The 25,578-nt window shown below is 39.0% G+C and overlaps 1 protein-coding gene across 3 annotated transcripts; it reads left to right on the top strand.

The window, feature by feature from the left end:
• The first annotated feature begins 1,115 nt into the window (after positions 1-1,115).
• trim36 (tripartite motif containing 36) lies at positions 1,116-24,568 on the top strand. 3 transcript variants are annotated; one of them, XM_036578454.1, is made up of 11 exons: positions 1,116-1,475; positions 4,238-4,478; positions 5,624-5,653; positions 8,768-9,111; positions 10,408-10,554; positions 11,085-11,180; positions 12,044-12,297; positions 13,069-13,190; positions 16,977-17,276; positions 20,060-20,357; positions 22,080-24,568. In XM_036578454.1, exons 1-11 carry the CDS (start codon positions 1,413-1,415, stop codon positions 22,429-22,431), a joined length of 2,247 nt encoding a protein of 748 aa, XP_036434347.1. In that variant the 5' UTR covers positions 1,116-1,412; the 3' UTR covers positions 22,432-24,568. The 3 variants fall into 3 exon arrangements, with proteins under 3 accessions (XP_036434347.1, XP_036434345.1, XP_036434346.1); XM_036578452.1 differs by lacking the exon at positions 5,624-5,653 and having other exon boundaries at positions 1,117-1,475; XM_036578453.1 differs by lacking the exons at positions 1,116-1,475; positions 5,624-5,653 and adding an exon at positions 2,909-3,054.
• Positions 24,569-25,578: the final 1,010 nt, after the last annotated feature.

Here is a 25,578-nt window from a genome sequence, read left to right as displayed (position 1 = left end):
CCTATGTGATTAGTGGAGCTGATACAATGGACAATGAGTGTAGACACAAGGTAGGTGTATCTAACGAAGTTGCCAGTAAGTGTATAATCTCCATAGAAAAGCCTTGACAATAGAATGGGACACTCTAGAGTTTAGACATACATGAGCTTAGGTTTAGCACCTTCATTTTAGAAAATAGAAAGCAGGTGTCCAAAAACCTTTGGACATACAGTGTATTTTGGTGGGCTTTAAAAAGATGGTTCCTCAAGTGTGTTTTAGTAAAGACATTCATGGTGGGTCCTATAAAGGATGTTTTTTGAAAACTGTTCTATATAGCACCAAAAAGTGTTCTGCTATTGTTACAAGCTCGATATTGTAACAATGCATTGCTGTTGGAAGAAAACCTTGTATCTCCATTTTTTTTTTCATTATTATTTTAATAGAATCTAAAAACAGCATCTGTTCTGTACATTGTCTCAAAATTTCATGATAAATGGACCAACAGAAATGGTCAAAAGTCTAAAGTGACTTGGAAGAACATACCACTTTAACTTCCATTAAAAATTAAGAATATTTTTTCCTTCTCCTGTAAAGTTATCACTTTGGAGACAGTGACAAATAGCAGAACACTTTTTGGTACTCTATAGAACCATTTTCAAAAAAACACAACACATTCTCCATCAATCTGAAGAACTGTTTCACCATGCAAAGAACCATTTAAGCATGCAAATGGTTCTTTGAGTGACCATGGTTCCATATAGAACTACTGTATATGAAGAACCATGGTTAGAACCCACGTATGTGAAGAACCATCTGTGTAAGAGTGGTAGGCTCATTAAATGAAAAAAGTCAACTATAGCTGGAGTACTGGAGTATATAACTGGAATACTGGCTTTGTAAACCCAATGTTGCCCCATAATACCTGAATACAGAATCCACCCTAACATCTAATTTGCTGGACAGAAATTCATCGTTTGTTTCCATATTTGCTGCTCCCTGGAGCAGTCTGGCCGTAGCTAAACACAGGGTTGCACTGACTGCACACAAAGAGCTCTTAGCATCACTGACGACACTGAAGCTCACGCCCATAGACTGACAGTGGTGGGCGGGGCCTCGCGCTCTAGAGATCATCCTCACACTTTAATTCACATCATCGTCTCCCTCTTAGAGCAGCCAGCCATCGATCCAGCACTAAAACCCCGCTCTCCGGACACTATCCCGTCCCACGGAGGACGATGCTGACACGGGATCATAAATCATCGTGTTGGCTGTAAACCTGTAACCTGTCCGCGGCGGTTAAGCTCCAGCGGTGAGCTGTAAGAAGGCTCGGCTGATTCACTGTCAGGACTCTTCCCTCCTTCTGGTGCTCGAGTCATTTCTTTATCTTGTAATTATCCTTTCTGTACTCCGTTTCTATCGATCGGGATCTAAAGATGTCTGACTCGGAGGAGATCACAGAGTTTGGGAGCATAGTGGAGCGGATTGAGAAGGGAGAGGTGAGTGAGCCTCCATTCACTGCAGTTTTAGCATCTTTCTTCTCAGCAACGTGTCGAGGAGTCGCTGCTAACAGACGGGCTGCTGCAGCACAGGGAAGGCCACGGCTACTGCAACCATTATTAATTTACTGTGGAAATGACTTCAGTAGGCAAAAAACAAAGTTTGACTATTTATTGATTTATTTTTGGAAGACAACACAACAAGCAACGTACTTATTTTCATTACCTCTATGAATCTTACCTTATCTTAAAAAAGAATAACCTGTGCACACGAGTATGAGGGGCTAGCCCACTCACTGACTGATTTTAAGGTCAATTTCTACATACATTCCTTTGTCGACGTCCATTCCACACATTATGTCTAAACATGTCATTCTATTTAGAGCCACTTGGTGGCATGAGAAGAAATAATATAATTACTATATCTGTAACAAGCATTTCAATTTAAAGGGGAACTCCACATATTTTTCCAAAATTCCACTTAATTAAACGATTGACATGTAAACAGAGTAATTCAGAGTGGTTTCATGTGAAATGCTCCTTTTTGGAGAAACTTGCAGAGTCAGGATTGTTCACAGCGGTGGTGACAGGAACTAGATAGACATCCACCTCTAAAAGCCCCTTTACAGAACATGCTGCGTGATGTCTGACACATTGTATTATGATAATTTTGTGATAAAGTTAAAAAAATAAATAAATGGAATGCTTAAAATGTATTTTAATCAATTTACTTTAATCCATTCATGGTGGAGGGGTACATGCAGGGTGTTGTGAGGGTGTAGTCCCAAAAGACAACATATTTTTTCCAAATTTCCTATTTTACCGTCACAAACATTACATATACAAATTAAGTGGATACGTGTAGGTTCACTGGTAATTTTGGGTAGTAAATAAAATGGCTATATTTGTGTTGTAGACATTGTGACCCCTGGTTCCCATCACCACCACTGTAAAAAATCTGAGTCTGCAAAATTCTCTACAGTAAACCACTTCACATCAAACCACTCTGAATGAATTATACAGAAATTCTGAAAATTTAGTGGAATTTCCCTTTAACAACTGAAATATGTTAGGCTAACTCAGGTGAAACATGGGAGGCTAAGCCTGGAAAATGAGGGTAACATCATGAACAGTCAGATGGGTGTAGAAAGCGACATATTCTTCATCTGTTTCTGTCGGGACTGACCTGAGCATGAATGAGGATATAATTCTGATGAACTGAACGACTGTTTTCTTGGTACGTTTAGTGATTTCGGGGGCAGTTTTATGATTAATTTAACGCGCTGGTAACCCGGTAACAGTTGGTGGCTTCACGGCAATCCGATACTGTCCCCGCCCCCTACTTTGAATACCAGGATCGTTACCATGGCGACCGTCTGTGTCTCCACCCAATCTGCTCTCTTTCTGCGGCCGCTTGGCCGCTGCTTCTGCTGCTGACTCACAGCGTCTACTCATTCATTCGTACCGTCGGCTGTTCGTGTCGAGAGACCGGCTCTAGAAACTTAGCAAACAAAACTATAAGCTGTTTAAACAGACAGCGTTTATGATGACTGCGATGTCGAGGCGTAGTTCAGTGCAGGTAAGTCATGTAAACAGTAGATTTGGCTGCGGAAGCTCTGTGTTATTGTTCCTTAGCTGCATGCTTGATGATGGCGAAGACCACCAAATTTCACCGACCGTGTTTTGAATTTAAACGACCCGTGAGGAAGGCAGTAAAAATCACATATCGTCGTATTTGAAACAACGTTTCTTCAGAAGGCGTTAGGCCTTGTTTGAACAAAGAACAGGCCTCCAGAAAGTAACGAGACATTTAACAATGGCTTACTTACTTCCCCTCTTCCCGGGTGCTGTGCTTTCAAAAGCAATATGCTAATTTGGCTTGGGCTCAGTTGCGGTAGACTGCCGGCGAGCCGAAAATAGCCTCACAGGCGAGGTTAAAGCTTTATTTTCCCGTTTGAAATGGTGTTCATTTTATTTAGAAGTTGTCTCTGTGTTGAACACGCTAACGTGTTCAAGAATATTTGCCAGCTGTTTACTTTTCACATAGTTGGGTACCTCATGAGGCGTGCAGGTTCACAGAGGCTCACTGTATTCTGCTACTGTTTATTGAGACTAAATGAGCTCTGAGCGCTCTCTCTCTCTCTCTCTCTCTCTCTCTCTCTCTCTCTCTCTCTAAGTTCACTTAAATATGAAGTGGTGGACAGTGTGATTTTTGTGCAGTGATGGCTGTAGTCTGTCATGATGAGACTTAATTGGTTTAAGAACTTTTATGTTGTGTAGCTGTGAGGATCAGCGCTGTCATACTTTAATTAAATTGGCACAATAAAGATGTGTTAAATCTCTTTTTTTCTGACCTCTCTCTTTTGCTTTCTCTTCTATCTCGCTTCTGTTTCTGTTTCTATTTAAATCTCTCTCTCTCTCTCTCATTCTCTCTTACTGTTCCTCTCCCTCACTTCACTCGTTTTCATCTGTCTCTCTTATGTTTGTCTTCCCTGTTCATCTCTCTCTCTCTCTCTCTCTCTCTCTCTCTCTCTCTCTCTCTCTCTCTCTCTCTCTCTCTGCTCATTCTCCTCTGTTTCTGTCTCTCCTATTTCTCTCTCTCTCGCTTTACTCTGTCTCTCTCTCACCTTTGATTCTCTCTCTCCATCGCTTCACTCATTCTCCTCCATTTGTCTCTGGGTCTGTGTCACTGTCTGTCTGTCTCTTTCTCTCTATCTCTCTATCTCTATCTCTCTCTCCACCCTGTTCCTCTTCACCTGCAGGTACCAATAAGGAACATAGAGCGGGAGCTCATTTGCCCGATCTGTAAGGAACTGTTCACGCACCCTCTCATCTTGCCCTGTCAGCACAGCGTCTGTCACAAATGTGTCAAAGAGCTACTGCTGCTGAACCATGAGGACTCCTTCAGCACAGATGCAGGCTCCGAGTGCTCCAACCCAGGCAGCCCTCGCTCCAGAGTGCCCTCTCCCAGCATGGAGAGGCTGGACAGGATTGTGCGATCAGGTGCGTTCCAAATCTGGCATGTTGTGGTCTAAATGGACCTTGAATTGACCCGCATGTCCAAGGCCTGGTTATGAAGTGATGCTCATTAAACTCCTCCTGGGGTATTTTTTAACTCCACGTGCTCTCTGTTTACATATAATGTATAAAAAAGCAAAGATATTCAGTTTGTTACTTGTTTTGCTTGGTACTGTCTTCTGCCCTGCAGGTGCCCGTTTGAAAGACAGCTACCACAAATGTGTAGTGTGAGGGGAATTTTCTGTTTTGTGCAGAAACCACAAGTAATTATCCTGGCTAATGAACGTAACCAGATTTATAAATACTGCGTGTGTTACAACACATGACTGAACAAAGCCCACTTCTTATCCAGTTTAAGCCACTTAAAAAAAATCTTAGATTAAGAACTTTTTTTTGGAAATAGTGTGGTAGCTGTCACAATGTTTTTAATGTTGTTAGCATGAAATTGGTACTGAATGTTGAGAATGAAAGATCCTAAGTCCCTACGTATAGAGACATTTTGGTTGTTTTTACACTGTGTATGCATTACCTTATTTATTCCCAGGACTTGAATGGTCCTCTGTCAAAAAATGTTGGAAAAAAGATCCAGATAGTAATAGAGTCCTATATTATTGCCCCACATGGGTAGGTAAAATAATAACTGATGCCCCACTCAGATAGCAGATTTAATGTAGGTTAAGACGCTTGTGAATCTCATTTGGGGATCCCCCAGCAGAGAAAGAGTTGTCTGATGTTTTCTAGTTATAACTCTCCCAAAGGGTTGTCATGGTGATGCACTCCAGCTGGAATGAATGAGGAGGATTAAATCGAACGCAGCCAAATACCTCAGGATATTTTCTATCATCTAGCGTTTGCTTGCCCCACATTTGCCTAAGCAAATTAGCCGGCATTGTTTTTAGCTTCCCGTAAAAAGATCTACATCCAACCCATATAGAATAAGGAATATTTCTGTTTATTTTTTACCCCTTCACAGTGTCAGCTTTGCATTACAGTGTTTCACAAGTAATGTGACGTTGTTATTTCATGTTATTTCTGTGCAATCATGAGCTGTGAACCAGGTCTCACTCCACTTCTGTTCACATTTGTTTTTTGTTTAGTCTTATTTTCACTTCTCTGTTTGTCGCTTGCAGCCTCACTGAGAAGGTCGTTTGGAGGGAGAGGTAGATGTGGGTTGCATAATTTGAATAGCTGTAGTGAGTACGGTGTTTTTAGAACCCCTGTGTACACACATGCACACTATTTCTCTGTATTCCCTTTTACAAGCAGTTCCTTGTGTGAGACTGTGTAATGGAAAAACAGAATAGTGGGACACTCTTTTAAAAGTCTGCTGAGCATATTTACTGGATAATGTTGTGACCTATTGGCACTGCATTATTGCAGTATGTCTGAAAACCTTTCTGAAGGAATGAACTAAGCAGGGTTGATAATTTAGAGAGAAGAAAGACTAAGGATAGAAAAAAGTGTGAATGTTGCCATGGAGGTATGGTGGGATTGGAATTTGGGGCCATGCTGTAGAGTATGAGTGCATGGACCCCTCCTGTTTCCTCCCCTGGATGGAGAATATATTGCAAAGCGTAAATTATTTCCTTAAAAATATTTATAAATTGCATAAAAGCAAGAAAACTCTGCACAGTTTTCATTAAGCAACACATGTGACTGACTAATTGACTGCTTAGGACAATGTGAGATGCTAGAGCACTATGTTATACTTTCAAATGTTTCTCAGTAACTAAAATTTGCCCATTCAGATAACAGATAACTTGTATTTCCATTATTAAGTCCAGGAATAAATTAGACAGATTTTGTTGAAATATGCTCAGTAGTCTTTTTAAAAAAAACATGCAGTGATAATTTTGGATGTGTTTCGGAGCGCTACACCCCTTTCTCCCACCTTTTAATGTTAAAAGCACGCCTCTCCTCCCAACTAATCAATCAGTGAAATAAGAGTCCTATAACAGCACAAAGTTAGTAGAGATGGCATGATTCTGCTTTTTGCTTTTCCAGTATGCACTCATTTTCCATTTTATCAGCTCCACTTACCATACTGGTGCACTTTGTAGCTGTACAGTTATAGATTGTAGTCCATCTGATTCTCTGCATAATAATTTTCTTTCCTTTAACCCATTTGTCAGTGGTCAGTAGGTTGACCATATTTTGGTTTTCAAAGAAAAATGACCCTGGAGGCAGGGGGACAGCACAATGCAGACTTTAGGAAGCAAAAGCCAAAATGAAAGCAAAGTCAAATCTGACATTTTTGGCAATTTAGAAGTGCTGGCCATCTTTTTTTCAGGTCCTGAAAAGAGGGATTCACTCATACCAGCGCAACACACACTAACATAACAACTGCAGTGCTGAGAATGATCCAATACCTAAATACTGCCTACTCAGTGGTGGTCCTGACCATTGATGAAAGGTGTAAAGGGGGATAGTAAAATATGCAGAGAAACAAAAGAACTTCAATTTGCAGATCTACAAAGTACACCTATGTGATGAGTGGATCTGATAAAATCACACTGAGTGTAGATACAAGGTAGGTGTATCTAAGTGACGAGTGAGCGGATTAGAGCATTGTCTGATGCTGATAACGATCCAGTATTTTTTTTTTTTTTCATTTACTAAGCTTTAAAATAAGCTATTTTCATTTGAAGCACTTAAGACAGCAATACATAACCAACATCAGATATAGAGTAAAAGGACACTATTTAAAATAAAAGCGTAATTCTGGTGTAATAATTAGCTAGCTGTGGCTTCTATTATGTGACCTACTTTACTGTGCTTTACAGTATTTTACCAGCAATTCTAGGCTTGTTACAGAATTGGATCAGATTAGTTCTTTTAATACCTCTGATATCCAGTCCAGCATTTTTTGCTGGTATCAGCCTAATACTAGGCTTGGTGCCATCTCTAAAGTTAGTGATTATAATACAGCTTATGATAAACTAGTGAGATACGTTTATGATATTAAATGTAACTTTTGATGTACAGTGAGTCGCAGAGGCATTAACTTCACATGCCTCAGACAGGCTTGCTAATTTCCAATGCGATAGGCACACATAGCCTGTTCACTCCATGACATCCTCAAAGATTAAGATTCACAGTAATGCCACTGTCCTGTCTGAGAGGGTGCTTGCTGTTGATTGTGGTTTTGTAGGGGAAGTTACCTCTGTGCCCTGCCAGAATGGCCTAATGATGACTCGCCTGTTTCTGGTCTGAGCGTTTTATTTTTTTTTCCCCCCTCTGCACTGAGTCTCACTGCGGCAGCAGCAGCAGCTAGCCTCAGTTTGCCGTGCTGCAGATGCTGCCTGCTACTCCCCTCCCCGAGCAGCACAGCACACCCACAGCCTAAGTACATGCTTCTTTTTATAACGCACCCCCACCCATTCCCCCATTTCCCCCTCAAATCGGGTCAGCTCCCATCGCAAAGATCCTCACCACGTCCCCTTCGCCATCATTCCGTAGTCCTTGCCACATTACTCCATAACGCTCAGGGGTCGTGAGTCCATCACGTCTCCGTTCCCCATTAAAACACTGCGCAGTCTCTGTGGTCGCTGCATGTTTGTCACAGAAACACTATTTTTTTTGCATCCATCAGTCACTCTTGTGCCATGCAATGTCATGTCACTGTCTTGTTGTGTCCTTGTTTGCCATGCATCTCAGTTTGGAGTTTCTTTAGCTGAGTGTTCCAAACATGCTGCTTGCTTCTGCTATTAATGTTTGTTGTGAATGCTTAGTGATGTCAGTGATTACTTTCTCTTGCGACTTTCCTTGTGACTTTCTTGTGAAATAGTGAGTTTTGTGAATGTGAATGTACTGTGCATATGTGTTAAATACATTGAACTGGACAAAGAGCAGTTAACAGTAAAGAAAAGCCTTCTCAAGGTGTCTTGTATTGAATAAAAGTCTAATGGATGGGGTAACTGTCAGCAGTTATGACCTCTCATGAAAGTTTTTTTTATTTTTTAAATCATTACATGGTCTGTGAGTCTGCTACATTGTCTGTCCATATTGTTTTCAGTTAACATTATAAAATTGGTTAGTTATTCATTCACATGTGACATCTTTTTGTTGACTTTGTTTGAACTTGTTATTGTCCAGATCATTGTGAGCATTTGTGGCATTTCCTTTTTTGCTGCATTGTGTGCGAGCACCCTGAAACTCTAGTCGGCTGACTGGGGTTTCATCTTTTTAGGTCACCGGTGCTTCCTTTTAGCGCATGATTGTATGCACACTTCTCCACCTCTTTACCTGACGGTTTCATGTTTCTGCTAAACCAGGGTCTGTATCCTCCCCTGGCTGGAGGCGTTCCTCCGTGACCCCCCGCGTCACCACCTTCCCATGTCCGGGCTGCCAGCATGATATTGACCTTGGGGAGCGGGGCATTAGCATGCTCTTCCGCAACTTCACGTTGGAGAGCATCGTGGAGCGTTACCGGCAGGCGGCTCGGGCCGCCGTGGCCATCATGTGCAACATGTGCAAGCCTCCTGTGCAGGAGGCCACCAAGAGCTGCATGGACTGCAAGGCCAGCTACTGCAATGAGTGCTTTAAGCTGCACCATCCCTGGGGAACGCCCAAAGCCCAGCATGAATATGTTGGGCCCACCACCAACTTCAGGCCAAAGGTAGGGCATGCTGCTCAAAATGCTGTCAAATGTGGGGCATTTGTGACCTTTTGCAGATCAGCTCAATTCTTAATGTAAATTCCTAACAGTTTGCTTTCTTGCCATGTTTACTGACCTTTGTTTGATATTTAATCAGTTTATAGCCAACTTACATTTGCTCAAGGATGTGAGAGTATGTAATGTTGGTATTGGGGTGCACAAAATGGACAAAATGCTAGTATTTTGAATATATTGCTACAGGTTGCATTTGTAATGCTCGTTGCAATATCTTTAAAATATTGTATATCGGAGGCCAGTTTCATGCTCAGTAACACGCGATATATCGCACAAACGTAGTTGGAATGCTATCTCTATGCTAGACATGATATTATTGTGGACATTTTGAAATACTGCCACTGCATCTTAGTCAAACAAATTATAGTTTCACCAGAGATTTTTCAGATACACAGAGCAGCTCTACAATTGCTACCTTCACAGAAATCCCTAATATATATCCAACCACATACTGATACTTATTCATCAAAGTTATGTACAGTTGAATTGTAAATTGAGTACATGCAAATTTCAGTTTTGTTAGTCATCAGTCTAATCTTTGGTATATCTGTACAATTAAACTCACGTCTAGCAGGAGTGTGTTTAACCATTTGAACAATTTAACAACCTAAAAATGTTTTATTTGTGGTTCACTAATCAAAACCATTATCAATATCATCTATAATACTAATAATAGAAAATAACTATTTCTTATAATTTGCGCAATTTATTATACATTATATACCACTAACACTGGTCTTAAAACACAGCTGCTGCAGAAGCTGTGTTTATTTCACATTTTATATACAGGTAGGTATACACATTGTATTTTTTTTCTTAATAGAATATCATGATGATATTGTAAACTGTGATAAAAAGTCAGGTAATTATTGTTTTGGCACATGCCTGCTTCATCTTCATGTGCTTCCAACAATGTGTGAAAAGCTAAAATAAGGTGATGTTCCCGATGGGTTAGTTTCCTAGTTACCTAAGCATTCCTGGTAGCGTTTCTGTGGCTGACCTTGTTGCTTTTTCCTTTTGGAAGTTCATGGGCCATTATTATCTCTGAGGTTAATTACAGCCTCTGGCATTGCAAGATTGAGAGATGTTTACTTCCCTTAAAATGTCTGAAATTGATTTAATATCATATGTATGTAGGTTTCGATGCTTCCAGGTTAATGTCTACAAATAATTTGCACTTATTTGTTTGATTGGTTTATGTTCCTAGCCTGAAACGAGCTTACAGTATCTTGTTGAATGCAGGTGTTGATGTGTCCTGAACATGAGATGGAGAAAGTCAACATGTACTGTGAAGTGTGCCGTCGGCCAGTGTGTCACCTCTGCAAACTCGGCGGCTCTCATGCTAACCATAAAGTCACATCCATGAGCAGTGCCTACAAGATCCTCAAGGTACTCTGGCTCCAAGCTAACTGTAACGTAAACAATGACTTTCTGGTGCTTTCTCAACTCTGGCACTTTTCCAAACATGTCATGACCCATCGTATCTCTTTGTGAAGGTTTACAGTTTCCATTTTTCAACCTGCTAATAAAATATTGAGCGATGTACTTGGCCTACTTAGCAAATAATCAGGGGATCATGTTGCTTGTGAATAGATGGAAATGGGGCAACTCTGCATGCATGTATTTCTGTCAGCAAAGACCTCTTCTCCAGTTTTGGGCAGAGGTCAGTTCATGAAGATTGCGAAGAACCTTAGGCCTATATTGCCCTTAGTGTGAACTGCATAACTTTAGAATGCTAGTACATGAGAACCAGAGCCAGAGCCATGCATTTTTAATGTGATCAATTGAATGAATGCTTATCATTCACTCGTCTCTCTCAGCAGTATTGGGTGTTCAGAACTGCCCGGAAATCTCAAGGGTAGTTCAGTTTTCCATCAAGCATTCTTGTAGCCTAATGGACTTTATTTTTCTGTCATCAGGAGAAGCTGTCAAAGAGTATCCATTACCTAATTAGTAAAGAGGACCAAGTGAGGACTCAGATTTCCGAGCTTGAGGTCTTGATTCGTCAGACTGAGGTAAACAGTTTGTGCTTACTTTTGCTTTCTGCTGCTTAGTTTGGCTATTTTTCAGGGAAAAAAAACAAGCAAACAAGCAATTATGTTCAGTATTCCTCAGTCAGTGATGCTGGGAGGGTATCATGGTCCAGAGGTGGGTAATATGAGCATATGTATTGTTATTGTGATAATTTAACATATTAAAGCACAATATGCTTGTCTGAGCATATAGTAGATATCAGCATCACTTAAAGAAGACTGACTAACCACATTTTATTATAAATAAAGCATAACAGTGCAGTATGTGAAACGCTGACTAAAACTGCTTCTAGTAACGTTTTGATATTGTTTTTTGAAATGTTTGGGCTGTTCCAACTTCAGAAAAACTTAAGTATATTGTGATGTATATTGTGGATCATGATGGTATTATATTGCTGCCATATCACCCACCCTTGGTAGGTATTTCTTTGCCAAATATAATTTATGAGCTTATTTATGCACATGTTTATATCCTGCTGGACAATGGTCTGTGGTATATTACTGTATTGATTCCTGTCTGTACAAAATATTTTGTGTGATTTATTCTTTCCCTCTGGCACTTTCACCTAATGAGATTTTGTAATGTTGATTAACTCTGTCAAGGGTTTAGAAAAACAGTATGAAGGGTGTGGATTACTGAAGCTTTTTCACCCTGAAACTTGCTGTGAAAATCAGTACACACAATAAGCCTTTAATTGACTTGTTTATGGTTTTTACCACTTGGTTGTCATAGTTTATTCATTGTTTTTCGTTAGCTGATGTTGAGAAATGCATAAAGTTACTTTTCTGAATAGAATATTACATAGCGGTTTAAGCAATTACTATTCTGACCTTCGTTGATGTAGGAAAATGGACAGCTTGCAGAGAGACGGGCCAATGAACATTTTGAGCGTCTTTTTGAGACTCTCCAAGAAAAGAAGACTGAAATGTTGCGGTCCATCGAGCAGTCCAGGAACTGCCGCCTAGACAAGTTCAAGAGCCAGGTGGAGGAGTACCAGGGCATGCTGGAGAACAGTGGTTTAGTGGGTTATGCCCAGGAAGTCCTGAAAGAGACTGACCAGTCCTGCTTCGTTCAGACGGCTAAGCAGCTACATGTCAGGTTTGATGATGGTTTGATGTTTTTCTTTTACTGACAAACCCCTGTCCCTCAATCAGTTGAGTCAGTCATTGTGTTTACTTTGGACCACTCTGCAGACCTAATGAGGATAAAAAGCTGCTGTTCTTGTGCTGACAGAAGCTGCTTAGCAGGGGAAAGTAGTGTATCTTAAGGTCTTCGACACTGGAAACTGGCGATGTGCCTGTAAGCAAAGAGCTTTGCAGACTGACCCGCATGGGTGGATTTGAACCACGCAGGCTCCTGAAACTTTGTGTTCCTCAATTTAATCCTTATAATTGATCTCCATTAGCCAAAAAGCAGCTTTGGGTATACACTAAATCACTTTCCTATAAACTCTATTGTCACAAACTGTAATAGAAGGCTGATGATTATTCGATTAAAACTGAATTTTTTTTTTTTTATAAAAAAAAGTAATAAATTAAAATGGACGTTTTCAGTAAATCAGCAGTGATAACCTCACAATTTGCAAGATGATAAAGCATAGTTTAAATTCTCCTCCTGGGCTTGTTTATAGTAAGAAACAGAGCCAGCTTTCTACTGTATCTTTTTCGAATAAGGTACTTTTGAATCTTGGAAAGGCTGTATATGATTTGATATTGTTAACTCTGATTTACTCAATTAATTGTCAGAATAATCGGTTGATTACTGATATAATGAGTGGTGACAGCCCTAGTAAAGTAGTCCAAACAAGAACAGCTGTCATCAGGTCTGTCTTATCCATTGTGAATCACTTCATTGTCTTTTTGGGTACAGGGTTCAGAAAGCCACAGAATCGCTGAAGACCTTTCAGCCTGCAGCCAGCCCCTCATTTGATGAATTCTTTCTGGATACATCAAAGGAAGAGTCATTGCTAAAAGAGCTTTCCTTTGGTGGAGGTAAGATTGTGCCAGAGTCCTCACCAGACACTTTCACTCATTTCTTTGTGGGAGGTTGCTGTTGGTGTGGCTGCCACCAGAAGCTCTTTAATTGAATAAGCTGTTTAGAGGCTTATTATATCCTTGGATTTGGGCACTGAAAGTATTGGGAGCTTTTAGCCCAATCCCTTGCATAATGATTAGCATTCTAGTGAAAAATGTGATATAGTGTCCTGGGGAAAGACTATGGAGAGTTCTGTCTTTTTTAATATTCTTCATAGTTACTTCATTAGAAGACTTGCTGGGGAACATGTTTCAAAAATAATTTGAACTAGAAAGTAATAGAAAACTCAAACAACCTCCAGGTATTTAACGCGGTGATGTTGGATGAATGGCCTTTTTTGTCTCGTCCCCTGAAACGTTATAACTGGAAGTGACTCTGGCCTTTCCGTTGAACTGTGTGCTGATCTCTATTCATTAGGGACAGCACCAGCACGCTGTCCTTGAAGACTGGGGTCAGTCCTGTTGAGCACCGGCTCTCTGGGCATTAGAACTGAAAGAGGGAAAATAAGCTAAATAACTGAAATGAGCTATTCACCAAACATGAAAGACTGTAGAGTATATACTAGTGGAAAGTATCTAATAGCAATTCCTGTCCAATATTGCGCTTTAAATGCAGTCATTTTCTATTCTTTCTTAAGCAAGAAGACTAGCACATCCGTTTTCTTTTTTTTATGGTTTTTTTTTGGCTTGAGCACTGAATGTAGTTTGCCATACTGCCGGTTCACAAGCTCTGCCTGATTAGATTAAATTTCTCCAATTAACACTTGCTAAAACCTCGCTCTGATGGGATTAAATTTACATGGGGTCCTGGGGCAATTTCCTCTTTTACAGGTGCTCCTTAGTGATTTTACTGCTGTCCAGATTGGCCATGTCTGTGTTTTTCCTCCCTCAAGCCCTGACAAAATTACAGGCTGAATTACCTACTGTTTTTCACCATACTAATTTAGTCCCATCTGGATGCACATCTCCATGTTTTTCCAGGCAGATGTTGACTAGTGTTGGGTGAAAAAAAATAAAAGATTTTTGACCACTGCAATTCGCCACATTAGGTCTCTTAGCACGTAACAAAGATCCTCCCCCAGATATTAAAGCTCATTAAAGGGGCTTGTGATTATAATGGCAAATACAGGTGTAAGCATTACTACATATTACTTCATACTTCACAAATAAACAATATCACTCTTTTAAAAATAATGACTAGTTGTATCACTGTCAGATCTAATGTTAAATTCTCATAAAATAAAATACAACCCTGTAGAAACTCGCTCATCCTTTGGTAATTTGATTGCCATCTGGATGCAAGAGTTTCATTGTGGAAACATTTTTTACATTTTTATAGACATCTTTTTTTATTTACTTTGTTAATTTTTTCAACTGTGGTCCTTTTAAAGCTCCACTTAATAAGAGGGAGATTGTTAGAATCACTTGCTCATGTTTACATTTACATTTACAGCATTTAGCAGATGCTCTTATCCAGAGCGACTTACAATTTGATCATTTTACACAGGTAGGCGAAGGTAGTGTTAGGAGTCTTGCCCAAGGACTCTTATTGGTGTAGTGTAGGGTGCTTACCCAGGCGGGGATTGAACCCCAGTCCACAGCGTAGAAAGCAGAGGTGTTACCCACTACACTACACCAACATGTTGTTTAGTTATCTGTAATTCCAAATCCTGGTCCTGGTGTTCATTGCCCCATATATTTTATTTTTGTCCTGCTACCATAATGATTTACAACCCAGGAAGGGCTTTTAAATTAGCTGATTAATTGGATCAGATGTGTATAGCACAGAAAACACCAAAATATGCAGGGCAGGAGTAACACAGGTCAAGGATTTAGGAACCACTGACCTACATTTAAAACTGATTGCGGAAATCATAACATTTAGCTTAGTAATATTCATAAAAAGGCTTTTGTGCTTGGACTCTGCACATGGCCGATCCGTGATCTTCAGAATTTTCAAGAATTTTTGCCTTTCTAAATATGAACTGTGATGAAATAATTGTAAGTGAGACACAAAAATTGTCTGCACATCAGACCTTATTAAGATGGTAAGAACTTTCCAGTGAGTCAGCTTGTGTTTGCTAATGCTTCTAATGGCTATAGATGGACAGAGTGCACTCGGTATATGGAGCAGTGCAGGCTGTAATTGATTGAAGGAAAAAGCAGACAAGGCACAAAGTAGCCATCCCTTCCATCTCAACACTGCATCACTGATTAGAATGGCCTTCCATAGTGCTGATGAAGGCTTTAAATGCTTCCAGGTTAGGACACTTTCTTAGCTTCCAGCTCTTTAAATCTGTTTGTATTTTTTGCCATATTTTTTGGTGCTGTAATCTCATGGCAAGAGAAGAGGACAAGGCTCCTTCCCTGTTGTGTGGCTTAATGCATCCCCTGTTCTGATCAATAGCTTATTATTCAGGAAGAAGCCTTTCAGGCTGTGTGCCTGAAGGCTTGGCAGGCTTTCTGTCCGTGACAGGCTGTGTATCCACGGTGACAGCCCCCATTGGTTAAAACACTTGAGAATCAGGATGTAGGACCCAGTTTAAGCCCAAGATAAGGCAATAAGTTTGCCAAAGAATAAAATGTACACAAAAACTATGTACTTGACAAGCCAAGAAATTTGTTTTTTGCATTAAGGCTGCATGCCTAAATCACACATTTGCCATCAAATCATTTTAAATGTTAAGTAATGATAAATAGACTTGCTTATGTGGTTTCTGACTTTTTCTGAAATTACTGAAATATGATAGCTTTAAAAACAATCTGACTTCAGTGTGGCCGCAACTGCTGTTTTAAGGATACAACATAGTTTTGCCATCTCCTACATTATTATTGTATTTTATTTATTCCTGAGGCCCACTTATGGGGTTTGTGTGGTTTTATTTTCCAAAAGTAGTCAAAATATATTGTTGCATGGCCATATTTCAACCTCTCTTTATGTCTTAGAATTAAACAGGCTGTTTTTGTTACTGTGCCTTTAAGACTGAGCAGTCTGGGCTGAAACTCCTCACAGCTTCTGCTGGAATAGGCAGGGCTAAACTTCTGTTGCCTGAATAGGTGGACATATGTAAACATGTTGTTTTTTGTGACATCACAACAGCAGTAAATATAAAATGGACTGTTTTTGTAGCTTGGTTTCCTTATATGGACTGTATGGCCTGAGGTAAACGGTGTAACTTTAGCAATGCATTTTTTTTTGATATTGTAACAACTGTGCCTTTTTGGAGGCAAGTGTGTAATGACTTACTGGATGGTCTTGTTTCAGTAAAAGCAAGGACTCATGACTAACACACATCACTCTCAAATTGTGGGTCGATGCCAATATTCAATATCTTTCAGGTCTGCTGATACAATGACATTTATAACATGGTTACAAATGCATTGCCCACTGTTGCTTAAAAACATTCTGTTGTTTCAGAGTACAATAAATATGTCATAAAATCAGTTTGAAATATCAGTCAAGTTTAAACATCTGATACTTTTTTTATTACTTGTGCACTTATCTATGGATATGATTCCAATATTATTGTGTCCCTATACACAATATAATATTTTTCCCTGTCTTGGGACTACTTTTTCATCAGAAAATGCCATGTTTTTGCATTTAAGTTTGATTTTAGTTTGTGAATTCAGCTTGCATCATTGTTAAATCAGGAGCTAGAGTTTTTTTTATGTATATTAAAAAGGTAGCTCTGTACTGCATCTGCTTGTCATTCTTAAGCTTTTGAACTCTTTCCTCCTCAGTTCCTGATCCTCCTATGATTGACCTGTCTCAGAGTCGTGTGTATAATGAGGGCCTGATCCACTGGAGGCTCCCTGAAGACTCTCTGCCCACAGATCACCACATTCTCGAGTACAGGAAGGTGGCTAAGGAAGATGAGGAAGAGAGCCAGTGGCAGATGAGTGACCGTATATATGGCTCCAGCACAGTGGTGTGTGATCTAGACAGTGACTGCCACTATGCCTTCAGAGTGCGGAGCTGCCGTAACACCATTTACAGCCCTTACAGCCCCGAGGTGTCTTTCCATACTCCCCCTGCTCCAGGTAAACAATTGGTCAGTCGAGAATGTCGTAGTTAATGGTTTAATACCATTGCAGCATTGATAGCAAACCAGAAATAAATAGAGGTCGATTTGTAAGTGAACCGAGTTTTGATTACATAAGAATTTATTTTTGTATGCGTATCTAAACTACTCATAGTAATCTTCACTTCTAAGACTGTCACATATGGCTAGCATTTAGATGTATACAATAAAAATAAAATAAAAATAAATAAATAAACTCAGCTTAACTTATCTCTGGCCTGTGTGCAACAGAACAAATCATTTTGAGGAATGTGCTGGCTCTTCATTAGTCCTGCACGATATCGACAGAATGCTAGTACTCTGGTGACATTTTAGCGTATTATGATAAACAAATTAAAAATGTATTTGCAAATCAATATTTTGAAATGGACAAAGACTGGCCTGCATCATTTAGACTAAAATATCTTTTGTTGAATTACCTTGATTCATCAAAACACCCACAGAAGCACCTATCTAGAATTGTGATTGGTCATGTTGCTTAGAGCACACAGCAAAAACACTGTGATTGGTTAGAGGGCTCATTTGAATATTTTAGCCTTTCTCGTTGTCATTGTCGAAAAGGCCAATATCATGGTAACGATTAACAAACTGTATATTGTTTAGCCATACTCTATTCTTAATAATAATAATAATAATAATAATACTAACAATAACAAAATAACAAAAAAGTGTAGATTGAAATACTGTAAGCTAAATGTTTTCTGTGAACATTACAAGTTATTAAATGATAATATACTGCAATTATCTATTTATATTTATGATATTGTTTTGATAAGACATCTAACTTCACAAATATTATTATGACTTCATTCTTAATGCTATTCAGTTTTCTCAGTCATTTTGGAATCATCCACAGCTCTGTTTATTATTCTGTACACAGTCCAAATTTCTTAATTAACTATAAAGTTGTAGAGAAGTGTTATAATAAACTAATTTTGTACATGTATCTTCAACACATTTGTTTAATTCAATTAAAAACAGTGATTTCAAACTTTGGGTCAACCACCAAAAATCTAGACTCCCTCAATTTGTATATTTTATATCTCTTCATAAATAAAGGATAGCTCTAATATGTTGACTACTGACTGAACATATAGTATGCGGCAGTTGTACTGCTGAGCCACTGCATGACAAACCTCCTGGGATTTTTATTATAAGCTTATTTGTCTCTTTTTGGGTCTGTCTGTGTATTTAGCGCACAGATTCTGAGGAGATTATCAAATAGACACATGGCCCTTTGATGAAAGCTTGTGTTGATGCATCAGAGTACCGTTTGTAAAGGCTTCATGTCATTTTTTCCAGTTTATCACCACGACAGATCTCATTAGCTTTACCTCAGATTGAGTCTGCCAGTGTTTGTTTGCTTAGACCAGCAGAGCATGTTGCAGGCTTGGCTGCAGTCTTTTAGCTTTCGCTTCTGTCATTATGTTAATGAAGGCCAGATTTAAACGATTTTAAGCTGCTGTCAAAACCCGGCAACATCCGAGCCTATGCGTCTTTCCCGCTCCTCAATTAATGTCAGCATGACTGACAGTGTTTTCCATTCATTTGTGCTAATCCATCAGAACTGTGCGTATTGTTTTTCTGTTTTTGTTCTGCCTCGTCGTGCTCTTTTAGCATGGAGCTGGAGGAAGGCCCAGTCTAAATGAACTCTGATTCAGTCTAGCATTCCTGTGTTCTGTGGGACGTGTAGCTGCGAATGCACTGTGTGTTATTAACGAGGTGGAATTCTGGGTCACTGCAACGCAGGGGAAATATCTGCTATCTTGTCTCCAGCGTCTGCTCCTTGCCTCAATACTGATGCTTTGATCCCATGTAAAAATAGCAATTGGGGAAAAAGCAGAAATAAGACAACTGTAAAAACTGGAGGAAAAAAAAGAATGATTGTGATCACTTTAGACTAATACAGATTAGCATTATAAAATCGGCCCAGTCTATGAATCGTGTTTTTACAGTCTTATTGCAGCACTGAGAAGATAATAAAATGTAGCTTATTTCATTTACGACCCAGATAATAAAAAAGTAGCTTATTTAATCCAAGTCGATGCGGTGGCTCTAGAGATACTATAGCTCTTTATTGATATTTCCTTAGGGCAGTGACTAGTCTGACTAAATATGGATGAAATCGTCACTGCTTTTCTGGCAGCATCTCAAGGAAAAGAAGGCCATCTTTTTGTCATCAGCTTGTTTTTCATGTGTGTATGGTATCAGAACAGTGTACTATAAATAAATTACTTTTTATTTTTGTTAGGCGGAGCAAATATTAGACAACTTCTGAAATGACAAATCACACAAGATACAGACATCTACAATACTGTGCAAAAGTCAGAGACCACCCTTCATTTATTTAATGTTCTGTAAAAATATTATTATTTAAGAACAACATTGCAGCTTCCATTCTTTTCAAAAGATTTGTTTTCAGTTTTTAAAAGAAATCAAAGAAATCCAAAGTTGGATGCATTTTCTTCTTCTCGTGATCAAATTAATGCCAAAAACGTTCACTGACGGTTGTTTTCTTTTTACTCTATTTTCTTTTCTCAGTAACAGCTTCTTTACAGATACACATTAATTTAAACCCATAGGATTGAGTTAAATAAATGAATGGTCTGTCTGACTCTTACACAGTACTATAGAAGTCAGTTCTGACAAATGGTGTGTAAAGTGACAGTCAACAATACCCAAGCCTAAAGCATCTACTTTCTCACAATACTTAAATATAACCATTTCTTGGTTCTTTTTCAGTGTTTGGCTTCCTGTTTAATGAGAAGTGTGGATTCAGCGTAGAGCGGCTGCAGTTGAGCAAGAGGAGAGACTCTGTGGAGAGTGTGGCTGGCATGCCCTTCCTGCTGGCTGCTGATCGTGTCCAGACAGGAAGTTACATATGTCTTGACTACATTGTTGGCGACACTGGCATCTCGCATGGCCGCCACTACTGGGCTTTCCGCGTGGATCCAGGCTCTTACATGGTGAAAGTGGGCGTGGCGTCAGACTCTAAGCTGATTGAGTGGTTCCATAACCCCCGTGACACCAGCAGCCCGAGGTAAGAGCAACACAATGTACACCTGATCTTACACACTCTTCTGCAGTTAGGCTGGATGAAATGCCCCTCTCTCGGACCATAGCACATTCAACACTTTTTTTCTCCAGCTTGTGTAAAGTTTAGTACTAACCCTATTGACTTCAGCAAACCTTGATTAGCTGGATATGGTCTGTTGTAAATGTGTAACATTTTCAGTAAAAAATCAAATATAGCTTCTCAGTCTCTTCTGTATCTCTGATTTATCATGTTTTGTGGAAAACACTGTTAACGATCAAAACTAGGCATCTTGTTGCATCCTATCAGAGTGATTGACACTGAAAAATTTAGAGAACCTTTGCTTATCTGAACCAAACTTATGTGTATTATAAATAGAGATTGGTACAATCATTTTTAACATTTTTAACACAAAAATCAACTTTTACAACTTTATAACTGAAAATTGTATAGAACCAGAAATTACATGCATAGTTATGCCCCTAGTGCACATGTAAGCTGTGTGCATGGCGCAAACATAAATATATTTATACATTAGCATATGAACACAATGTGCGTATTAAAGCACCTTTTTTCCTGTATTGCAAAATATATTGTTGCAAGAGACCACCATGTTGTATCTAATTGAATCTTGACACCCCTAGTGTGTTGTATTAGGGTTTGAACTGAACTCAGTTCCAGGAGAGAGATTTACAGGAGGATATTTGATGATCACTGCTTACAGTTACTTCTTCATAGAATTGCTTTGTCTCCCAATAGTGTTATCTTGGCATTTCATAGAAACATTTAAGGCCTTCCAAATCATTTCCCATTCTGAGTCTTTACTACTGAATATCTTGCCGATACAGAAATACAGTGCACACATTTAGTTAAACCCATCCAATTTAGGTAAGATGCTAGGTCTCTATTTACCTATGCTAAATGTTACTTTAAAATCACTTCATTTTTACTTCATGCTCATAGTTTGATGCACTCTAAATTGAAACTCAGCTGTCTTGAATATGCTGCTTTTGTATTTCAAGTTGTTCTCACTTCAGTGAACTGTGCTTTTTCCCCTGCTTTCTATGCATTGTTCAGTGTAATAGCCACACGCTCAAATTTGATTTTTATCCAGTGTAACTGTGCTTTGACAAAAGGCTGGTATCTTAACCATAGTTGAAACAATGGCATTGCAAATATTGTGGCTGCTGGCCCGTTTCCACTTTAAAATAGTTTCACACTGCAGCCATTTAGACAGTTTATTTACTGCTGAAAACATGCCTAGCTGGCTACAGTTATGGATAATGGTGATTTATGTCACACTCATGTAGGGCTGAATGATAATGGGAAAACATCTTATGGTGTGTTTATTTATTTATTTATTTATTTATTCATTTAACCTGATGCTTGAATGTTGATTGTAGTGTGCCAGACTGCCAGATCTGCATTATTATGGTTAAACTTCTTCACTGAAAGTTTGTTTAACAAAGCAGAATATAATTAAAATTGCAGTTCTTGCGATGTGCAGCTCTTTCAAATAGTGCTTTTGATATAACAATTAATCGTTCAGCTCTACTTCCACATCAGCAAATGGACCATTATGGAATAAAATAGCCCTAAGAGAAGATAAGTCTTTGATTGGGCTAAATATAGGGACTTACTGACAGGGTAATCTCACTCAGGATGTTATCTGTTCAAGTTGTGCACATCTGATTAGTTTGCTCATGCTTACCCATACATTCTTTACAGGTACGACCATGATAGTGGGCATGACAGTGGCAGTGAGGACACCTGCTATGACCTCTCGCAGCCCTTCACTCTGGTCACCATGGGCATGGGCAAGCTTTTTATCCCCAAAGCTTCCATCACCGCCTCGGCGGGCGATCACGGCAACCGCATGCTACCCTTGCCTCAGCGTATCGGAGTGTGCCTCGACTACGATGCTGGCCGGGTGTTCTTCTACGATGCCGACACCATGCGCTGCCTGTACGAGAGGCAGGTGGACTGCTCAGGCACCATGTACCCTGCTTTTGGCCTCATGGGCGGAGGAGCTGTCCACCTGGAGGAATTCATCACAGCCAAGCGGCTGTCCTACATGTGAAATCTCGCTGTTGGCATCCAAGTCTGCCCACCATCTGCCCTCGTGCTGATCTGTCTCTATCCGCTTCTGCTGGCTTATTTGTCCCTGGCTTCCAATAGGTCACGAAATGTAGCTTTTGTGTGCAAAACACCTGTTTCGTATCCAGCCAAGAGTAACCTGACAAACCTTGCTTCAGTGCCTTTGTGCCTTTTATGAGATCAACTAAGCAGGTGCTTAATTCTAATGTTATCGTTATAACACATCAGGTTTTGATCAGCACTCGTATGGCAATGCAGAATATCACGATACACCTTAATACGATGCAGAACCTCACTGTTTTTGCTCTTGTGAAAACGATTGTCTGAACAAATATAATGCGGTATGAATTGTACATGTTGCACATGATTAACTTATTTGGCACTACCTTATACCTGTGCACTAACAATAACCGGTTTTGTTAACTGTTCTGATTGTAGTAACACTTGCAACACTATTACCTGGGCTGACTTTTTCTCTTACTAAGACTGTTGAGAATGATCTGCTGAATAAACTATTTGCAATGAAATCTAATCCAATCAAAACAGTTTGTCTTAAAAAGTTGTCATGTAAGTATTTACTTGTGTTGGGTTGTTACACAAATAGATAAATAGACCTCATACTACTACGATTGGGATGTTATTGAACTCAGCATTAAATAGCTTTTGCATTAAGAATGTAACTTTTTTTTTATTGCAGAGTAGCATTTGAATCACACCTGTGCTGCTAGGTCTTTAACTTGGGCACAATTCCAATCAGAGCTACCTTAACACTGATTGAAAATGTGATGGGGGTTATTATGCACTATCGTCGCCAATACGAACATGGCAGAATTAACTGGAAAAAATGGCCTTAGTGAATGACCAGACAAGGTTACTGGCTACAAAGGGACTTGGTTGTTTTCTTGCGTGGAGTAGTGGTAGATGTAGTGGGGTTGCTGTGTGATTCCTCAGGTACTCGCCCTATGGGCTTTTTGCTACCTACCTCTTCTGTGACCTTTAATATTTCATATGATTTCAACCACTGCTCTTATTCTTTGATTCTTTTGAGGAGGTGGCAGAGTCTGTGCCTGTTTTTTTTTAAATGTGATCACTGAAGCTCCAAGGGTTTCTTCTTTTTTGTTAAAGCTGGAAACCTAAGAGTTCTCAAATCAAAAGTCTTTTTATTCCTTTATTTTAATTTTAGATTTTGAGTTTCACGGGGACACTGATGCATTCTTTGATTTCATTGCAATCTTTACATTTATAAAAAGATTTCATTATTTTCAGTTAGTCTGTTTTTCATTTTATTGTAGCATAAGAAAAAATGACTTTTTGAAGATTATTGCACAAAAGTGAGTCGTCTTTTTTTTCTGAATCTCTTCACCCTCTAAATTAAATAGACTTTAAGTGTTGTGTCCTCAGAATTAAATTCACTTGTGGTAATTCAAAGAATCATGTAACCATTTTTCAGTGGTGATGTTGGAATGGAAATGGTGAATCCATGGTATGCTCTTCCATTTGTTTTTCTTTTGTAGACATTAATTGTTCACTAATTTTCACATTTTCTTTGACAGTACACAGTTTTGTTTTTCTTTTTTTCGTTAGATTCAAGAATGAGTCTATGCACATTAGTTTACAGTTTCTGGGTGGTGTTTTTGCTATGCTACGTTAGTGTCACGGTGTGTAATGGCTTGGGATCCACATAACCAAATGTTTTGTTAGTTCCTTGTACATGTTAAACTATTGGGTCTTTGGGGGAAAAGAAATATATATGTTTTTTTTCTGGTTGCTTTCAGTGTAGTCTTAATGGTAGAGTATTGAGGTAAGGTGAGTTGTACTGGCTTATCAAACAGGACACTATTGTCTTTTTAGTGGACATTTTAACTGATTTTTCAAGCTAGCACTTTATAGCATGTTAGCCACTTGGCTTGGTGCAGGTGTACGTAAATTGGTGTGCAATATAATTTCGCCCTTGGGACGTACTGTACTCTTTGATGGATTGGGGTGTGATGTTTGCTCTTTGTGATTGTAATGCTTTAATGGAAATGAAAAGCTGTCTGTCACCTGTATCTGTACTGTTATTTTTTAATTTACCATGTGGGGTTTTGATATAAAATAAAGGTGTTTAAAATTGCCTCAAATTCAGTTTAAGATTTGTATTTTTCCAACCTCTAAATATTATATTAAAAAGGTACATAATACGGATGTATATGGGTTACATAGAGTAGCTATTTACTGAGGGCACAAACACTACGGTTCTAGATTTTGTTCTTTCTTCTTCTCCCTTGTAGTAGTAGTAGTAATAAACCAAAATCCATAAAAATGCTAAACTATTAAAAAAGGCCAAGAGTAAGTCTCTGCACATCTCCTACGTTCTGCACTTACTCCCTGTATTAAAGCTGAATGCCGTTTTGTTGTGTCTTCGATAACCACAATTATATGATTGGCTGTCTCAGTCATTCTAATTAGGCCGCAGGCACTCTTCAGAAATGTGAGGAAACAGGGACGCCCTGTGGCTATCAGCAGTATTACAGCCTCAGAGAGCAATCACAGTAGGCTGCACCGCAGAATATTAGGATAAGATTATGCAGAATGAATTGCTGATGGCTCATGTTCACATTTGCAATACAGGGCACATTTTGGTCACATCAACTTAATACTTTAACAGCCTAAACAGTGTAGCTCTATACATAAACCTAAAAACATTGCTCATTTATTATTATTATTACTATTATTATTATTATTATTATTATGTAACATTAAATAACATTATTTCTTTCAGTTATTAACTGGTAGAGGCAGTGAGGAACCAACCTTTTTTGCATAAATAGATTTATTATATCAATCGGTGGTGTTTTATCTAAAAGCAATGTTAAATAGCCTTTTCTCAACTTTGGAATTTAAGATTTGTACTTTTCCAACCTCTAAAAATTATGTTAAAAAGAACATAACATGCACGCTGTTTATATGGTGGCTATTGATACTAAAGGCACAAACACTACAGTTCTAGATCTGTTTGTTATTTAGTTATCCGTTAGCAGTAATGACAGCATCAGTAAAACTGCTGCTGCTAGTCATAGCAATAGTAGTACAACCCTGTTTTCAAAAAAGTTGAGAGGCTGTGCAAAATATAAGTAAAATACAATGCAAT

The sequence above is a fragment of the Colossoma macropomum genome, unplaced genomic scaffold (genome assembly GCF_904425465.1).
Source record: "Colossoma macropomum unplaced genomic scaffold, Colossoma_macropomum, whole genome shotgun sequence".
Lineage (NCBI taxonomy): Eukaryota > Metazoa > Chordata > Actinopteri > Characiformes > Serrasalmidae > Colossoma > Colossoma macropomum.
This window is presented reverse-complemented; position numbering and strand designations above follow the sequence as displayed.

Coding starts and splice junctions, on each gene's coding strand:
- trim36 (XM_036578454.1), top strand. CDS start 1,413: ATGTCTGACTCGGAGGAGATCACAGAGTTTGGGAGCATAGTGGAGCGG. Junction 5,654..8,767: donor AAGGTCGTTTGGAGGGAGAG/GTAGATGTGGGT, acceptor CTGCTAAACCAG/GGTCTGTATCCTCCCCTGGC. Junction 9,112..10,407: donor CCACCAACTTCAGGCCAAAG/GTAGGGCATGCT, acceptor TGTTGAATGCAG/GTGTTGATGTGTCCTGAACA.